The sequence below is a fragment of the Procambarus clarkii genome, chromosome 32, assembly GCF_040958095.1.
Source record: "Procambarus clarkii isolate CNS0578487 chromosome 32, FALCON_Pclarkii_2.0, whole genome shotgun sequence".
Lineage (NCBI taxonomy): Eukaryota > Metazoa > Arthropoda > Malacostraca > Decapoda > Cambaridae > Procambarus > Procambarus clarkii.
The window spans coordinates 35,010,626-35,030,243 of record NC_091181.1 but is presented as its reverse complement, the minus strand read 5'-3'; the positions used below and the strand labels follow the sequence as shown (position 1 = coordinate 35,030,243).

At 41.6% G+C, this 19,618-nt stretch overlaps 1 protein-coding gene across 1 annotated transcript in view; it reads right to left on the bottom strand.

Annotated features, from left to right (window-relative positions):
• LOC123759412 (ADAM metallopeptidase with thrombospondin type 1 motif A) overlaps positions 1-19,618 on the bottom strand; it is a 353,349-nt gene that overhangs the window by 67,262 nt on the left and 266,469 nt on the right. The window contains 5 exon segments of the mRNA XM_069335228.1: positions 8,646-8,796; positions 12,343-12,501; positions 15,086-15,238; positions 15,876-16,111; positions 18,549-18,709. Of these exon segments, the coding sequence (XP_069191329.1) occupies positions 8,646-8,796; positions 12,343-12,501; positions 15,086-15,238; positions 15,876-16,111; positions 18,549-18,709 (860 nt within the window).

The window sequence follows — 19,618 nt, the reverse complement described above, 5'->3', positions numbered from 1 at the left end:
ATTATCAACCATTAACATCTCTCTGGATATTACTACCCCGATAAAATTATGAACCTTTTTATTATACATCAAAATAATTAATTGGAAGAATTTTTGACCATTTAGTATCAACACATCCAAAAACGTTTACTATATGTATTATGTTTCAGACCAATTTTTTAATTTTTCTTCATTCACATGTTTATTTATTTTATTTATATATATACAAGAAGATATATTTGGTTGTAAGAGTACATAATATTGTTGTTCTTACATTCTTGCAAAGCCACTAATACACACAGCATTTTAGGCAGGTTTGGGCATTTTGGGGAGGCACTAGAAACAAATATCTTGTTCCAAAATATTTCAAGAGTGCGACTCAACCAAGATACATTATAAATGCTCTGCAAATCAAGGGTCCCAAAATGTGGAATGCCCTTCCCAATCACATCAAAGACTGTCCCTCTCTCAACCAGTTTAAGAGAGAAACTAAATACTGCCTAATCAACTGTATGTAATCTACCTTACCTCCTAAATGACAACCTATGTTTTGCTATCATTGAACATTAATGACTGCCCTAGTAAAACTGCTGACATCTACCATGTAAAAATTACTCACAGTTGTATTCCTTCTATTTTATTTAGTGAAAATTATTATCTGCTGTTCTGCTGCAATTTCTGCTATAACCTTCACCATGTAATTATTGCCATTTTTTATATTTTTTTACTTCAGCTAATTTTTGCTTTTGATCTCAATCAGTTTTAAGTCTTAGTTTTTAAGCTTATTTTTACTACATCGTGCCTGGACACTGTGCGTATTAGTGGCTTTAGGTTTAGTATATACTTGTCTTACCTAGAAATCCAACATTTTTCTTGTGTTCCATTTTGTATGTATGTACCTGTACTTTTCCCTAAATAAATATTATTCTTATTATATAGGTGCTGTATATATCTTATTTTTCTCGTATATATGTTATGTTTTCCTTCAGTAACACAAGAAATCCAGCACTGAATAAAATGAAATGCCACTTTATGATGGGTCCTTCAGTGCCTCTCTGTTGCTACATCCTGGATAGCTCCTCCCAAATCGATTCACACCAGGCCCTTGCAAGTCTTAAAAAAGCTTTCCTAAGACAAGAGGCCAAAACCTGGTCTCCTCACAGAGGCACAAGAAGCAGAGGATTTGAGATCACTCTAACTAAAGGAATAGGCCACCAGAAAGGTAGGACAAATCCAAAACAGACAACAGCAAGGTAAAATAAAAATAAAAATATCAAGAAAACAAAAAAGGGAAAAAATTTTCCCAAAATAACATAGTACAGTATAAGATAAATCAAAACACAGAAAATGAGCTACCCGGCAGGCAAGCTTTTCTCTTTCTAGTTACCACTGACTGTCACCAGATGGCCAACCAATGCTGCTGACCACAATGTGGTCTTAATCTTAATCTGATGGAAGACCAAGAATAAAATATCCGGACACACTGGGAAATGGAAGGGAGGGGGGGACTAGGAAGTCACCATGGGACTCACCAGAAAGTATTGTTTCATTACATTCAACACTGGTTTTTAGCAAGGGCTCCTTCAGTGGCTCCCTGTTGTTACATATCTCTCAACAGAAAGCAAAAACACAAAGGAAACATACCTAGTGTGGAGGAAGCAGAAGACAAAAACTACTAAGTGGGAGGAGCGGGAACCAACTCAAAGGCACACAGGTCCAGGGGCGGCACTGGCACAAGTACCAAGGATTGAATCACCAAGATCTTGTTTGAACAACAGAACTACCTGAATCCAGAATGCAGCCCAGGGAATATAAAGAACAGCAGGCAAACCTGCAAACCTCTGAACATGGAAACAAAGCACCTGGAAAATCCTGGACCACCAAAAACGACAAAGGACAGGAGAAACAAAATGCCAAGAACCCTATTGTCAGTGGGGTGTGAAACGCTACCAGTTGGCCATCACATGTCAACCAACCCAGGCCCAGAACCACATAACCATGGCCTAGCTAGTAGAACACCCTGCCAGCCAACAACACCAGCCCACAAAATAACATGAGCAGGAACCATGCTAGAAGGCACAAAAATAAACCCAAATCAAGAAAAGCTTGCCGAAAAAAAAGTGACCCTAGGCAACCCAGCCAGAGAGCAGGGTCAAGACAGAAGAATAACCTTGTAGAACAAGTGGACGCAAATGGAATGGAAATAAGAGATCACCCGCAAGAACACACCATGCACAGACAGAAAAGGAATATTGGGGAAAAGGTGGAGTAAAGTAGGAGCACAGCGACCAGAAAAAATAAGAAAACCACAGAGCAGCAAACTCGCTGCATGCCAGAAAAGGAAAACGGAGCACTCTCCTTGAGAAAAATCTGAGGAACACAGGGACCAAAACCCCTGATCCCAAGTGAAGAGAAAGGATCATAAAGGAAGATGAGAAAAACCAGCAAAGTGCCACCAGGGCTCTGCTAAAGATCCTGCAAGGCGAAGCAAACAGAGAACCAGGAGAGTTCAGAGCTAACAAATCCAAGAAGGGACCAGGCAAACCAGTCAAAAACCCAGTATTGGCACAACCTCCAAGCACTAGCCGAGAAACTAAACACACCTGAAGGTGCAGGAGGAAGGCAGCCAAGTTCAACAAGGCAGCATGCATAAAGAAGCAGAAACCAGTTGAAGACAAATTAAGGAATAGGTAGAACCCCACTGGACTATAATACTCTACTGCCACACTGTTAAAACCAGGCAATGGAAGGACAGAGAGAACAAAATTGAACAGGAACACATAAGCAAAATGCCTACCACCATGAAAAGCAACAGGGTGAGTGAATGAGCACAAGCTGAAACCAGAAACCCATGAAGAACAGAACTGCACAAGAAAATGAGAGGAACCTAACCGAAGAGTTGTGCAGATAAGTAGCTGTACAGTGGAAGAAAGTCTTATACTGTAAGAGCCACCCCTCACATAATGCTCTGAAAGTTAAAAGCAAAAACAAACGTGCAAAAGATGAAACTGACCAAGCATGACCTTGCAAAATCCTCCAGGCAGCCTATAACCCTGCCCACAGATGAATGGAATGAAGAAATGGGGAGATGAAAATAAATAAATATACCTTAGAATCACATTCTCATTTGTGGATTCTTACAACAAAATAGCATACAGCTAGCAAAAATTATAAGAAGCTATTTCGGCAAAAAACATACATTTGTATGTCAAACCCTGCTCATTATTTTCAGTTAAACATACAAGTAAAAGAAAAAAGGACACATTTCATTACACACACTCAAAATGAATCTGAATTATGAGGGAACAATGCTATACATAATAAAAGTCCCTTGGAACCCTTAAAATCTTCCATGAACCACCGGTAAGGAGCCACTGTCCTAAAGGAACACGGAGGAAACAAATAAGGGGCCCAGGCTTAGAGAAAGCATTACAAGACGAACAAAGACAAGTGCTCCCATAACTTTTATGGTGTGTACACCCTTGTCGGGAACAGGAAATCTGTTAGGTTCATCGAGGTCACAATAGGCTAGGGAGAGGTCTACATGGTCCCGCCTTCTAGTGCTGACCTTAATGTGATTGACTGTGTGATGCGTACATCATCCACTGCACCATGTCATTTCATCACGTGCACAAGACAAACTGCTCCAGCAAGAGGTGCAAAACAGTGAAGATGAAGAGAAACAGTCACCACAAAGAAGCTCCTGGCTCATAGACACAGTCAGGAATCCAAAGAAAACATTAAAAAACTGGTAGCAAGCAAGAATGTCATAACAAAAACAAGCTGGCCCCCCTGGAAAAAAAGTGAGAGGGGCTAAGGCAGCCCATAGGGCCAAACACATCAAGATGTTGCTAAAAGAAAAAATGAAGATCAAGTGAGAGGGCATAGCAAAACAGACAAAAGGGGATGTGATGAGAAAAATGGGCTGCAGAGCCTGAAGGACTCATGTGGGATGGAAGACAGATTGGTAACCCCATGGAGAATGGAGGAAAAATCAAACTGCCAAGCATCCCACCTACTCATAAGACTAAACACTCGTAAGACTCAACAGAATTGCAGAGGAGAGACCAATCCAGGGCGAATTATGCCAAGGGAAAAAAGAAGGAGGGGAACCATAGGGGCCTGACAGCTGAGTGGAAAGCACTTCAGATTCGTAGTCCTGAGGTTCCGGGTTCGATTCCCGATGGAGGCGGAAACAAATGGGCATTTTCTTTCACCCTAATGCCCCTGTTACCTAGCAATAAAAAGTACCTGGGAGTTAGACAGCTGCTACGGGCTGCTTCCTGGGGGTGTGTAACAAAAAGGAGGCCTGGTTGAGGACCAGGCCACAGGGACGCTAAGCCCCGAAATCATCTCGAGATAATCTCAAGAAGATATCCGCCCAACTTAGGCCACAGAACATGCAAAAGGACCTAATGTTGAGAATTCAAGAAGCAAACAAGACCAAACTCCCACAGGAGATGATGAGAATACAAAAAAAATGGAAACTGGCAGTTTGGGTCCCAGACCCAAATCATAACACAAAATGGTCAACCCAGATCTTCCACACAGATAACAACACTGCACTAAAAACATGGAAAAGACAGACCCAGAAAGTGGCAGCCCCCTGAGATGCCCTGTCCCAGGAAACAAGCACAACACACAATCTAGATAAAGGGAAGGAAGTGCATACAGGGCCCAAGAAGGAGAGGGAAACTGAAAGAATGCAGAACCTCTCCCCAGGATATGGAGTACCCCACCTTTGGCATGAGGGGACAAAAGCAAATCAAAATAAAGACCATGAGAACACACATCACAGGCCTCAACACAGGTGGCTAGCAGAGGTAGAAGAATAAGCTGAAGGCTTAAAAAAAGCAAAGCAGGAAACCCAGGCACAGGAATCACTTACTGAAAATCCCACACATTAGAAACTTATAAAGACGCAGATGCCATAGGTTTGAGTGGCATGCCCAAAAAAATAAGCACGTGCAAATCTGTGCTCTCCTAACCAAAGAAGAGTATCCCTCAAGCAGGGCCCAACTGTAATACCAAGTCTCACAGAGCCTGAACACTCAAGCACTACCTAGAGCAAGCCTCCTTCCACAGGAGGCTGACCTCTTGGATACTGACACCAAAAAATGCACCAGAATAGGTAATCTTGTCAGGGCAGTGGAAATACTGTACTACCAAGCACCTAGGGAAGGCAACCCTAGGCACATTCAGCTCTAAGCAAACTGTTTCTTGAAGTCCACACAACAGGATAGGCAAAAAATTTTATGTACATAAAGAAATTATACATAAAGTGGAACAATACACAGGCAAAATGGCCTCCTGCAGGACATTATCCAAAGGAATGCCTCCAATTATCTGAAAATTGGAACTCGAAGAGCCGAGATGTGAACCAGAGCGCACCAGGATTGAGACTGCATGGTGGCCAGCAGCTGTGGTTGGCCACCTGCAGGCAGATGGCTGTAATTTGAAAGAGAAGGCGTTGCCTGTTGGGTCACCCATTTTCTGTGTTTTGATTTACCCTATACAATGTTATTTTGAGAAAAATAGTTCACTTTTTTTATTTCTTAAATTTTTTACCTTGCTGTTGTCTGTCTCTGATTCGTCCTACCTTTTTGGTGGCCTATTCCTTCGGTTAGCGTGATCTCAAATTTTCTGTTCTTCGCACCTCAATGAGGGGACCAGATTTTGGCCTCTGGTCTTAGGAAGGCTTTTTAAGACTCGCAAGGGCTTGGTGTGAATCGATTTGGGTGGAGCTATCCAGGATGTAGTAATGGAGCCACTGATGCAGCCCTCCCAGAAAAGAAAATGTAAAATTAAAGTACAACTCTTCATCCAAATTTCAGAAACCAATATCAGTATAAAAATTTAATGAACATGAAATTTTTTTATATCCAAGGAGGTACAATATATGGAATTTATTAAACAATTTTTTTTATTTAATTTGTAATATTTTTTTAAATCTTATTGGCAAAGAAGAAATTGCACACTTCAAGGGTTAAAAAAAAAAAAAAAATTACATTATCATATGTATCCTAAGAAAATAATACTGTATTACAAATTTTAAACAGATATGCACTGACTGAAAACATCAAGCACTGAATGTAATGAAATACCTCTGTATTGTGGGTCCTTTCCGTGGCACCCTGGAACTATCCCCCCCCCCCCCCCCATGGAGAACAAGATAAGCAGGGATGGCTTACCAGGAGCAGAGGGTAGCTGCAATCAGTAACCCTCTAAAAAAGGGAGGACCAGCACCAAGTCTTTCTACCCAATGCCACATAAGCCCGACATGGGTCAGAAATATCAGTATCAATTAAATATTGTGGGGGGGGGGCCAGAACCTCTTTAAAATACCAAAACCCACAAGCTCAAAATACAGACTAAGACATGTTTGAAAAGAAGACAGACAGAGCTGTAAATTCATCAAAATGATGAGCCCCATGGCTAGACAGCAGGCTGGATTACCAACTTACAGACACTGCAGATGACCCAAGACCAGGGATACCAGATTGATAAACAAAGCATCCCTGGTGTGCTTCGAGGGGAACCCAAATAAGAATGAACAGCCACTACTGGACACAGCAAGTGATGCATCTCCAGCCAGATATAGGACCAAAGATCAAAGGACCCCTTCTGCAACTCAGCCATTTCATTTATAGCCAAAAACGAAAGGGTGAGCTGCAAATGAAAAGATCGCATATCCAGGCCAAAAGCAGCCCCCGTGGTGTAGTGGTTAAGACGCTCGCCTGGTGTTCCACGAGCACTTTGTCCTGGGTTCGTATCCTGGCCATGGAGGATTTACTGGGTGCAAATCCTTAACTGTAGCCTCTGCTTAACTCAGTAGTAAAATGGGTACCTGGTTGTTAACGATTCTTCACGGGAGTCGTATTCCAGGGAACATAGGATTAAGGACTTGCCCTAAACACTACGCGTATTAGTGGCTGTACAAGAATGTAAGAACTCTTGTATATATATCAATATAAAAAAAAGCAAATTCTCACACTTCCTAAGGAGAGCATGAAACTCTACAAGACCTTCACATGCACCAAGCACCCAGAAACAAGCACCAACAAAAGCAGAATCTTTAAAAACAAATCCCGGACTGAAAGTAAAATAAATGAGGAGAAAACAAGAATGAAATCCATAGGTGATAGAACACATGAAGCAACAGCAAAATAGAGCCAACAAGACATCAATGTGGCTAAGCCAAAAACCAACTGAGAAAAAGTTACAGTATTATGCAGAAGATAATGCAAAGTTAGAAACTGGCCAAATCCAAGCACAAGAAAACCCCCTGAAAGGAGAAAGTTTCCCCATATGAAAATCTCCAGCTCAACAGCCTACGCCACATGCAAGATTGAGGCAAATGCACCGAAAAGACCCCCCATCCCCCAAGAAGCCAGAAACACTGAAGTCCAAAAAATACCTCGGAGACCATATTGAAGGAGATAAAAAAGGTAGCCGAGAGAACTACAGAAGCATGGTACTCAACACATATAAACAAAACAAACATGTACCAGGATGAGGAGTAAGGAAGGTGAGCAAACTAAAAACCAGGCTCCTATTACTCAACATCCCAAATCCACAGGAAAAAAATGGATGCACCAACTCTGGGATATTGAAAATAGCCCAAGACAGTAAAACGAAATATGGGATTCCTTCCCAAATAGCAGTCGCCACCCAAAATGCCACCTCCACAAAAGGGGGTATGGAGCAAACAAAAGCCAGCGACAACACATAGCAGTGCATCCAAGACCTGGTTATGTAAGCAAACCCACGAGCAGCTGCAGGTCTGCCTGGAACGTCAGGATCAGGTGATGCCCACTGAACAAAGTCCACTAGGGTAAACACAGCATATGAAGGTGAAAGCCATACACAGCCAAAAGCTGACTTGTGACACACTTCGTTGACCGCAAACAATACAAACCCTGGCCTGTCCTACCCTCCGGTCCTTGCAGAGGAGTAAAAACTCAATCATGATCCAAACAGAGACCCCTCAAGGGATGACAGTTTCAAAGGAACAGACAACCAATACCCCATAGGTGAGTAAAACAGACTGGGCAAGGGCAATGCCAGTGAGCAAAAGGGGAAGTAATCCTAGCTACTTGCAGCAGAGGCAAACAGTTGACTCTTGGTCCACACAGGAAGCAAGGCCATGAAAATCATGCTCTTGAAGTGGCACAAAAAAATTGGAACAGGCACAAAGGCCCCTTGTAAGACGAAGTCCAATAAGATAGCCAATACTTACCTGAAAACCAAAACCAGAAAGGGCTAGACTAGAGCACAAAGAGCTATTGTAGGTACCACACCAGGTGCATGACCGATTGGGATCACTGGCTAGACCCCTGTGCTGCTGGGACTGTCATCTGGAGATGGGGAAGTGAAACTAGCAAATGACTGTGTACCTAGCTGAGAGTGTTTCTTGTTTTGGGGCACTACCCTTCCAGCAGTTTTTGTTCTTGGCCTGAGTTTATATCTCTCCCCAAATTCCCTGTGCCTCTACCGAGTGGGCCAAATTCTGCTTTTGGTCTGTGATAGACTTTTATGACTCATAAGGGCCTGGTGGGACATGATGTGTGTGGAGATTACCTAGTGGCTAGTTCCAGGGAAGCACTCCCAGAAAAAGTTAATAAGTGTCATGTAATTATTCATAATGGTGAATAATAAGCACTAACCATGTAAGGGCAGATCCGAGAATTCATGCCAAACACATACTGACACTGCTTGCTGGCATTGAAGAGTTCCCCAGCCAGTGTGAATTCAGTTGTCTCTTCAATTAGTTTGTTGGTCCAAGGCTCATCCTCTAGACACCACCCATGGCCACCCCTGTTCAAGAAGAAACAAGGAGCTAATGGGGTTGTAATAAAACATCCTTAGGTTGGTTTCTTCTTCTTTTAAGATTCCTAGCGAGTCTTTTGTCTTGGTTTTACTTCTTGTATAGGATAAACAACACATGGCTTAATAAAGGCATACTAAAATCAATTAACAAGAAGCACAAATATGAGAAGAAATACAGGATATGGGGCATTACCAAAAAATCATTTAAGGTGTACTCTTATCTAAGATATCTAAGATAATAAAGAGAACCAAGAGAAGCCGTCATAATTTAGGGAAATAAAGAATAAAATGAAAAAACATGGAACACTATTTCCTAGATACTATATTAATTACTATCAAAGAACACTAATAAAAAAAAATCCTCATAAGTGACAATGGAATGCTATCAGCCACTAGCACTGCTACTATTAAATTTACGCTTCTTCACATCAATTTGCACATCCCTTGCAAATAAGATCCCAGCATCCCAAATCATTGTAAATGACTATCTCTTAGGTAGCTATCATGAGGCTCTGTACCTATCCTCAACAAATTCCTCAGATGTTAGTAATATGACATAAAACTAAAGCAAGTAACCTTTCCAAACCTAATTTATGAAAAAGCCTAAAGTGTTTTAGCTTCAACCATAACACAACAACAAATCATTTGAAATCTGAGCCTTCCCTGATATTCTCAAAACACCAGTGTTGAATGTACGTAATGAAATGCCTCTTTCTGGTTGGATCTCAGTGGCTTCTTGCAGTTAGTCGCACTGAGATAGCTCCACTCATTTGAGTCGCATCAGCCCCAGGAATCCTTAATAGCCTACCTGAAGACTAAAACAAGAGGTGCAGGAAACAGAGTCCTTACGATTACCCTCCCCAAAGGAAACATCCAGGAAGTCAAAATGTAGCAAAACAATCCTGTCCTTGTCCAAAATATTTGAAAAACTAATGTACAAACGGCAATATTTTTTTTATATATACATAAATACATTTTGTATAAATACATAAATACAAAATGTATTTTATATACATTTTTTGATATATACAAGAGTTGTTACATTCTTGTACAGCCACTAGTATGCGTAGCGTTTCGGGCAGATCTCTGGAATACAACCCCCACGAAGAATCGTTGTTACAACCAAGTACCCATTATACTGTTGAGTTAAACAGAGGCTACAGTTAAGGATTTGGGCCCAGTAAATCCTCCCCGGCCAGGATACGAACCCATGACAAAGCGCTCAGTGGAACGCCAGGTGAGTGTCTTACCACTACACCACGGAGACTGGTTTGGAATATGGCTTCTCGACTCGCAATTGAAAATCCTGAGTTCGATTCCTTGGCAGGACAGATATGGTTAGGCATGTTTCCTCTCGCCTGATGCCTCTGTTCACCTAGCAGCACATAGGTACCCTGCAATTAGGCAACTGTTGTGGGGGTTGCATCCTGGGAAGGGTCAGTAGTTTGACCTTAGGGAGACCTCTATACAAGCCTAAAGTATATACAGTATTGTTTATACAAAGGCTTCCTGTCTGACAAAACAAATTACTGTATAATTAATAGGCTCGACTTGATATAATCAACAGTTGACAAAAATGAGTACCTAATAGGTCTATTTCAAGGAGGGCTCCTATGGTGGCTTCCTGTTGCTAGCAACCTGGTTAGCTCCACCCAATTCGATTCCATGCCAGGCCCTTATAAGTCATTGTAAGCCTGCATGGGACCAGAGGCCAAAATCTGGCCTCTTCAATAGAACTGCAAGGAGCATGAGTATACTAGTTCCCTCAGACCAAGAAAAAAACACAAGAAAAGTGAGCAAGACAATACAGAAAACAGAAAAGCAAACATATCATAGATACCGAGACATCAAAATGAACCACTCAGGTTGCGTAGCAGTTTCCTGCTAGTTACCCTTAATTACCCTGCAGCTGACAAGTCAGCCATTTTGTCTGGTGCACTGTGTAAACATGTTGCAATAATGCCCCAACCAAGGTCAAGACAGAGAGGCAACGGGACCCCTGCCTCGCCCAGAGAACTCTGTCAGTGTGGGGGCAGTGCTAGAGAACACTTGGGGAAGGTAACACTGAGCACATGCAGCTCTAAGAAGTTTAAAAGGCCAGGCCAACACTACACCAACAGTGTGAACCCAAGCCACACAGGATGAGGTTTAAAGAGGCACTTGGCAGAAAAGCACCGAGGCCAGCCATGACATATAGACGATCCAGAAGCAACCTACAGCACGGTCTCGCTTCACGCAGGTCGGCGTTCAATCCCAACCATCCAAGTGGTTGAACACCATTCCTTCCCCCCGACCCATCCCAAATCCTTAACCTGACCCCTTCCAAGTGCTATTTAGTCATAATGGCTTAGCGCTTTTTCCCTGACAATTACTTCCCTCCCTCCAAGTAGCTGAATCCAAAACAACAACAAACTACCAGGCTTCTGAACTTGCACAGACCAACCAAAAATTTGGACAAGAATTGAAGGGTTCACTGAATTGAAAGTAAAATGGGAATCTAAGATCATCTTTGTGATTAAGTAAAACCTCCGAGAAATTAAAGATGAAGCAAAACAATACACTGGGGAGCTACCTGAGGGCCAGCCCAGAAAATTAGTTTGAAACACTTTAGGATAATTAAAGAAAAATACCTATTTACATTGCATCATCTCTCATCGAGAAAAAATGAATTGTGGAAGAACTGATGATCAAAATCTGAAGACCTTATGTCGATATCAGAATTTAGAGTAATATTTAATTTTGCTAATCCAGTGTAGGATTTCGAGTATTTCTCTAAGTTTTAAATATTTAATTGCCATATATTAATGTCCTTTGCAAAGAAAACTTACCAAATTTAATTTACTTTATTTTAAAATTGCAGCTAAGCACTTTGGTCTAATGTACAGTTGTAGTACAGTTGGGTTCGTTCTCAACTCACAATCAAGAATTCTGGGTTCAAATCCTGGGTGGGACAGAAATGGTTGGGTACATTTGCTATTACTTAATGCTCCTCTTCACCCAGCAGTAAATAGGTATCAAGGAGATAGTCGGCTTGTTGTAGGGGTTGTATCTTAGGAGAGGATCAGTAGTTCGACTTTAGGGAAGCCTCGATTTAAGACTAACATGTACCTGTATATATATATATACAGTACTGGCTGCCAGTCTCCCTGACATAATGAATTACAATATTATTATTATTATAAGTTGCTGGCCATAAATCCCAAAGGTGTTGATCTTGCAGATATTGGGGCCTGAGAATTACACACAGGGTAATAAGTAAAAAAAGAATGTTTAAAAAGAGGATACAGTAGAAGTTATACAAATACAGTACATAGATTAAAATCTATATAAGAGAAAATGACTCATGCTTTTTCATATACAGTACAATACAATTAATTGTTAAATCCTAGGGCCCAGAAGATGAAGCTTAATAAATGCAATCACAACTAGGGAAGTGCAATTAGATAAGTGTACAACAAAAAATTGTGGCAGTTGTCGTGAGCATCAGGCAGGCAAGCTTGTAAATGGAAACCTCATGCTAAGAAAAACACTCACTGAAGGAAATCAGTGAGATGGTGCCTGGAGCAGTTGGACCACTCCCACGGCAGCGTGTTGTGGTCCAGCATGCGACTCATCACATTCATCCACTGGCTCCCATCATTGGTGCCCTCCAGGATGCTACACTTCTTATCATCATCATGGGGCATGTTCAACCTGCACAAGTTTTATAGTAGAAGTGTGATTAAGTAGATAATAAATTAATATATTTTGATCTTCATGTACCAATGATTCAAGTAGTACTTGATATACATGGATCTGTTTCAACAGACATCCATGTAGTCAATAGTAATGAAACTGCTCTTCAATATAAATACAGAAATTAAAAACACTTAATTAAACCACTCAAAGCAGTTATCTGGTATCCAGTGGTACTTAAAATCACTGTACAGTATTACTGCACTATTGTTACTTTAAACTGTGTAACCTATATTTAACTCTTCATTCCCACACATACACAGTTGCAAAACTGCACAAACATGATGATATAATACAATCTTATTAAATAATATACCCAGTACCAATATACTAAATACTACTTTTCCTTTTCATTACTTCATATTCATACAGTAACTAAACTAGTCATTACCATGATATCAACTAACTTATAATATTTAGTTCCATAATGATTAAAGGTCTTGGCAGTACAGTTAGGATAGTTCTTGACTCACAATCGGGAATCTCGTGTTTGAATTCCCGGTGGGAGAGAAATGGTTGGGCATGTTTCCTTTCGTCTAATGCCTCTGTTTACCTCGCAGTAAATAGGTACCTGGGAGTTAGTCAATTGCTATGGGGTTGTACCCTGGTGAGGGTCAGTAGTTCGACCTTTGAGGGGACCTCGATATAAGCCTAAAGTATACCGGTACATATACAGTATATATATACACAGGATACCTGTCCCAAACAGAACAAATTATTATTGTACTACTATACTACAATATTAAATTTGCATCTAAATAATACTCCAAATGATAATAACTTATTTATAAAACAATACTACATGGGTATCATTACAATGTAAAGTGTGACTTATAAAACAACTAATCATGAGCAGCCGGCTCCATTTCTGGTGAAGAATCAGTCGGTTGGCTTCCAGAGGGGATCCCTTAGGCATTGAGGCTTCATTGGTTCAGCCGGGGTTGCATCATGTGCTGTGTCTGGTGGCAGCTCTCTGCTGTTACCTTTGTGCCACCAATTCTGCCTAGGTGGATGTCGTGTGGGTTGCTCCTTTTACTTTGGCCTTCTGTTCCAAGACTTTTTTTTTTCTCAGGTCATCTGCAGTGTCATTAAATCTAGCCAGCTTGTGGTCCACCCTTGCACCGATGATGTTAAGAAATATGTCCTGGGCTAATATTTGGGTTCAGGGATTTTGGAGGTCGAACAGGGATCTAGCAACCTAGTATCTTGTTAATGTTCCCAGGCCTCGGCACTCTTGTGTGGCTCTGGGCGATGTCTCTCGACTGGGTGTCTCCTAGTCTGGATTCCTGCGGTGCGTCCTCCTCCCGGTAAGTGCCCATTTCTCTTCCTTCTCCATGGATAGTTAGCTTCAGGGAGCCACAAGGGATGCCCCCACCCCACCAGAAAACCAGCACTGAATGTAATGAAATGCCAATTTATGTGTGGGCCCCAGCAGCTCCCTGACACTCTTCCTGCAGGTTGTCGGGGGTTTTATTACATCTATTGTAGAACTGAGGGTGGAGATGTTGGCTAACCATGAACTTCCTCCCTCCCCCTATCCCCAAATGAGTGGGGGAAGTGGGGGAAACCAACTTGCAAGAGATTTTGATCAACTGTTTACATTGTTGTGGGTTCTTTTAGTGGTTCTCGAGGCTGAAGTCTCTATTGAGGCCAGCAGTGGATCGTTTTGTTTTGATGACTTTCTGGCTGCATTCCCCCAGTGACAGCATAAATAAATAAATAGATAAATAAGTCAATAAATAAATAAATAAATAAATCACAATAGCGTGATGCATCAAATGAACAAATCCACAAGGGCCGGGATGAGGGTTCGAACCTATGTCCGAGAGGGTCCCAGACATACCTTCATCGACTGTGCTAGGACATGGTTAAAAGAATTGCAACCGGGAGTTCAAGTGACTTCACACGGATCCTGCAGTCTCTCCGAGACACAGAGTTTTACATCGAGGAATTGTGTACAACCCTGGTTTGTGTCTCGGAGAGACTGCAGGATCTGTGTGAGGTCAGTTGAACTTCCGGTTGCAATTATTTTAACCATGCCGTAGCACAGTCGATTAAGGCGCATCTGGGATCCTCTTGGACATAGGTTCGAACCCTCATCATGGCCCTTGTGGATTTGTTCATATATATCTGTAATGTGAACCAAGTTCTTTATGTAAAATGTACACTTTGAAAATGTACAGCAACCCCATGAGGCACAGCAACCCCATGAGGCACAGAAACCCCATGAGGCACAGAAACCCCATGAGGCACAGAAACCCCATGAGGCACAGCAACCCCATGAGGCACAGCAACCCCATGAGGCACAGCAACCCCATGAGGCACAGCAACCCCATGAGGCACAGCAACCCCATGAGGCACAGCAACCCCATGAGGCACAGCAACCCCATGAGGCACAGCAACCCCATGAGGCACAGCAACCCCATGAGGCACAGCAACCCCATGAGGCACAGCAACCCCATGAGGCACAGCAACCCCATGAGGCACAGCAACCCCATGAGGCACAGAAACCATGTGGTACAGGAACCCATTAGGTACTAACAGATGGCCAAGTTCATGAGCGATGGTGAAGGCAGCAGATAGGCCGTTGTCCTGGACGATGGAACATGATGAGTGGCGGGAGCACATCGTCCCCAGCTCGGCCAGCCCCAGGGTGTCGCAGTTCTTGGTAGACGGGTTGCGACATATATTCTCCCTGCAGTTTACAAGATTTCTCGGTTATAATCTGCACAGTGTGCTGCATTTATAGGATGTTGCAGATAGAGAAGCAAAGAAAAAATTACCTTTAATTTTATGCTAATTACTGTATGTACATCATGTAAACTGATACAACTCATGCATTTAATACCAATACTGTGTTATTAATTTATTCTCATTTAGGAAAAATTCAAATAAAGGTAAAACACGAAACAAAATATGTAAATCCAGTATATGTTATACAAGGAATTATCAAGATTGTACAACATGAGCAGATTGAGGATTTTTTAATCATGAAATTCAATTACTGTATATTTACCACATTTACACGTAATTGTTCAGAAAAACTGACACAGCATACAGCACCATACGGACTAAAGTTAAAAACTGAAGGACTCCATAATATGGAGCCATAATTCTGTCAAGGGCCATACTGTTAAGTTCCAATTACTCGTTTAAGTAATGGGAACAATTAGTTTATCTCTAGGAAGTGATGGTGACCATTGGAATTTATATGATGATTATGGCTACAGTTTGTAGTTACACTGGCAATAATACATTCTTTATATGAAAAGTATGAGGTTATGGCAATTATAGTGGCAATAGTGTAGTTAGAAGTAGAATGATATGCTCGCCTGGTGAGGAGGAGGGCAGTGTCGTAGCGTCTGGGATGGTTAGGGTTGCGCTTAAGCCCCATGTATTGCCACTTGCAGAACATCTTCAGCATCTCCTCAGCAGACTTGCCTGGTACCTCAGCACTGTTTTTGTGATCCTTTCTCGGGGTGACAAACTGCCTGTCCTGTCGTACTACTTCTACCACCGCTATGTCGATCCGATTGCCAATGCTCGCATCTCTGAATATTAACGCCACCTATTGAATGTATCACAAAAGTTTAGTTTACTAAATAAAAGTGCACATAAATCTTACATGAACCTACACTAGTACAGTACAATATGTCTACAGAGCAAACTATGACACTATCCTCGTCACACAGTAAGGAATGTAATACAGTAATAATAACTTTCATTCATAAGAATGTGTGTGTACAAAGAACATAAGAGGAAGGGACCTGTGTAATAAGGACAGGGAAGATTATACATATAAATGAAGCCACTACTATGCAAAATGTTTTGGGCAAAAATTAGAGTAATTTAGATAAAAACAATGATTGTGATGCTTTATAGTAAAGTGCATCACCTCACTCCCAATTATCTATTCAGCTAGTGTTAATATTAGAATAGCAAAAATAATGTACTTAGCATATACAAGGTCTTTGATAGACTATCATGCACCAGCTTTAATCCTGCAAAATGCCAACAGTGTTGACAGACTGGAAAAAAAGGCAAAATGAAGCACTCAGAATTATACTTGGCTGTCCAATAATTACCAAAGTTCTTACTATGCGGAAAGAACTAAATATACCTTTCATTCAAGATAAGACTATTGGAAATCAATCTTATGATGGGACTAAAGCTTCTGCGTGATAACAAAAGCAACTGTGGCATACCCTCTGGGGTGAGGTTTTGACAAACACCCGAGGTCGCCTTCTCCAACACTGTCCTCTCTTCTTCCCAGTCCTTTCTGAATTCTGGTGAACCCACTCGTGTGGACTCCCGCACTTGCACCCTTTCCTGTCTCCATCTTTCTCTCTGCACATCGTCTCTTAGATTTTACATGGCGGGTTCTTGATGACCTCCATAACAGTGACCATTTCCCCATCCTTGTTACCTTTTCTTTTTTCACCCTCCCCTTGGTGGCAGCTTGCCAAGGCTATCTGGAACCTATTCACCCTCTGTGTTACTCTCTCCGACCTCTCCACTCTGTCTCTCCCTCCCTCGGGCCATCCTTCTCTTTCAAACACTGTCTTCGATGCTGCCCTCTGCTCTATTCCTCGCTCTACTTCCTGGGAACTGTGGGGTTCAGTCCCTGAGCCCATTATGTGCCTCTGTAACCCTTTCCACTACCGCTACAAGATGGGTATGGGGCGCATAATAAATGAACTAAACTAAACTACTGCCTGGGGCACGTGGAAGTGCATACCCTGGTGGACTGCAGACTATGCTCTGGCTGTCTGCTCGGGCAGAGCCTGGAAGAAACACATGACGCCGGCAGTTGGCTGATTCTGGCATTTAATCCTCCGAATTGACAGTACGATTTAATACTAAGTGTAATAAGTACACTTTCTTACTGTAATAAACAGTGCATAATTCCACTTATGGGGCTGTTACATTTACCCAACTCCCACCCTCGATATAATTCTCTACGTTTTCTGTTAAAACACTAAGAATTTTAGGATATAGTTTTCACAATAATCTATAGTATCTATAATATAGTATCACAATAAACTAGCCGCCTACAGCGGCAACAATCAATCTGCTGTCAAATTGTAACCACTTCTACTCTGTCTTTTATAAGTTTTTTTTTAAAGTCAACGAAACGCATCTCTTAGCATCAGGTCATAATAAAATTGTAAATGAATTTTGGACAGTTATTTTTTCAAGTTCCTTCTCAACTGACGAGAAACGTAAGAAAATTTAGTAGATTCGTGCTAGAACCATTGATCTCGCCCTTTCTGCCACGTTCAATAACGCATGCCTTCAAGAAAGACTGGTACCAAAATATACCAATTTATTATTAGGTAAACAAAGACATCAGGTGAGTCATGTGATTACCAATGGAATGCGAGATGTAGAATATGATTAATAATAATGTACTGTATGGGTTTGTGATCCCCTTGAGGGACCTTATATAGACGAGGGTAGAAATAGCCTAAGCTACTCTATCCTTTTGAGATTGATTTGTGAAGATTAAGCCACCCAAGAGGTGGCACGGGCATGAATAGCCCGTAACCTTTTGAGATGTACTTCCTTTTCTCAATAAACTTAATTGAACTTCAGCATCAGATGTATATGAGTGGGATTGGGTGGTTATAAATAGGAGCTGCCTCGTATGGGCCAATAGACCTTCTGCAGTTACCTTTGTTCTTATGTTCTTATGAAAGGAAACGGACCCAAAGCTGGTCTTGCCACGAGATTGGAACAACTGGAGCCACCAGACTTTCCAGCAGTCACCAGACTGCCCCGAGCCACACGACCCTTAACTCGCATGACATACACTCGCATATGTTATAATATACTTTGTACGACATAAACAATTACAGAATTCTTACCAACGACAGGAGTGTGTACATGTTCTACACCATAATCACGAACGTGTACAGGTTAAAGACGTGCTTACCATCACAGACATGGGCAGCTAAATATAAGATAATTGCGGGATATAATAATGTAAGTTAAGAAGGACTTACCACAGACATGAGTGTAAGGACATATTGGTTAAAGTGCTTGCCGTGGTAACGCGCCATCTTGGTGTCGACCACCACCATGACCTCGATGGTGTAGCGGCGGGAGTACAGGAACCTGCGCGTCCGGCGCCGGTGGGGGGAGGTGCTTGTCGCTGCCTCTGCTGCTGAGGCCGCCGCGCCGCCAGGGAGATAAAATGCTCACAATTAACTAACGTCTGATGGTTCTACTGTTACGATTACTTGTAGTTCTAAAGGGTAGCTACAAGTTATTCATCTCATTATAAGGCTTAATAAATTTATTATCATGGAAGTGATCTTAAAACGGGTAGAGGCCATTAATAACACAACTCGGGATGCTTTTTATATATATATTTCGCAGACCATCCACTGCAGGCACAATGACAACAGTGAAGGAGGAAGTAATGTGTATGGGGCTGTAAACCACATCTCCAATTACTGTTTCTCCAACTTTATTTTCAACAAACTAAAAGTTATACACAAATGAAGCCACCTAACAGAACTTCCTCCACAGTCCCCCCAGCATACACCATCTTCTCCAGCCAACACAGAAAATGTTACTGATAACCACATACTAATGCAAACTAAGGATTTTTCTTTTATACAAGTGGGTACAGTGTTTGTTGCCAGCGAAAGTATTCAGAGTATTTATTAGAGCCCCCTTCCACTACCCTTCTAGTTCTAATATTATTACTTTTGCAAATTATTTCGCATTTATACTAAGAATCAATATTGTGATCCTTTTACCAACTATGGTTTGCAACAGCCGTTACCAGCCATACTTCTACAAGCTCTCTTATGGTCTTCAATTCGCTTCGGAGGATAACTTTACTAGGAAAATGATTCTGAGTGAATTAAAATTAGATCTCAATATATGGATGAATGAAAGCAGTCCCATTAACTGCGTTCCTTACCGGTATGGAGGGAATTACGAGGGACAGTATCCAAATGAACACCTCTATTAATAATACCTCTAGTTCCCAGGATAACAGGATTATATAGAGGACACCTGACCATATTTCTGTAGAAGATATTATCGTAGGTAAGACGTTGAG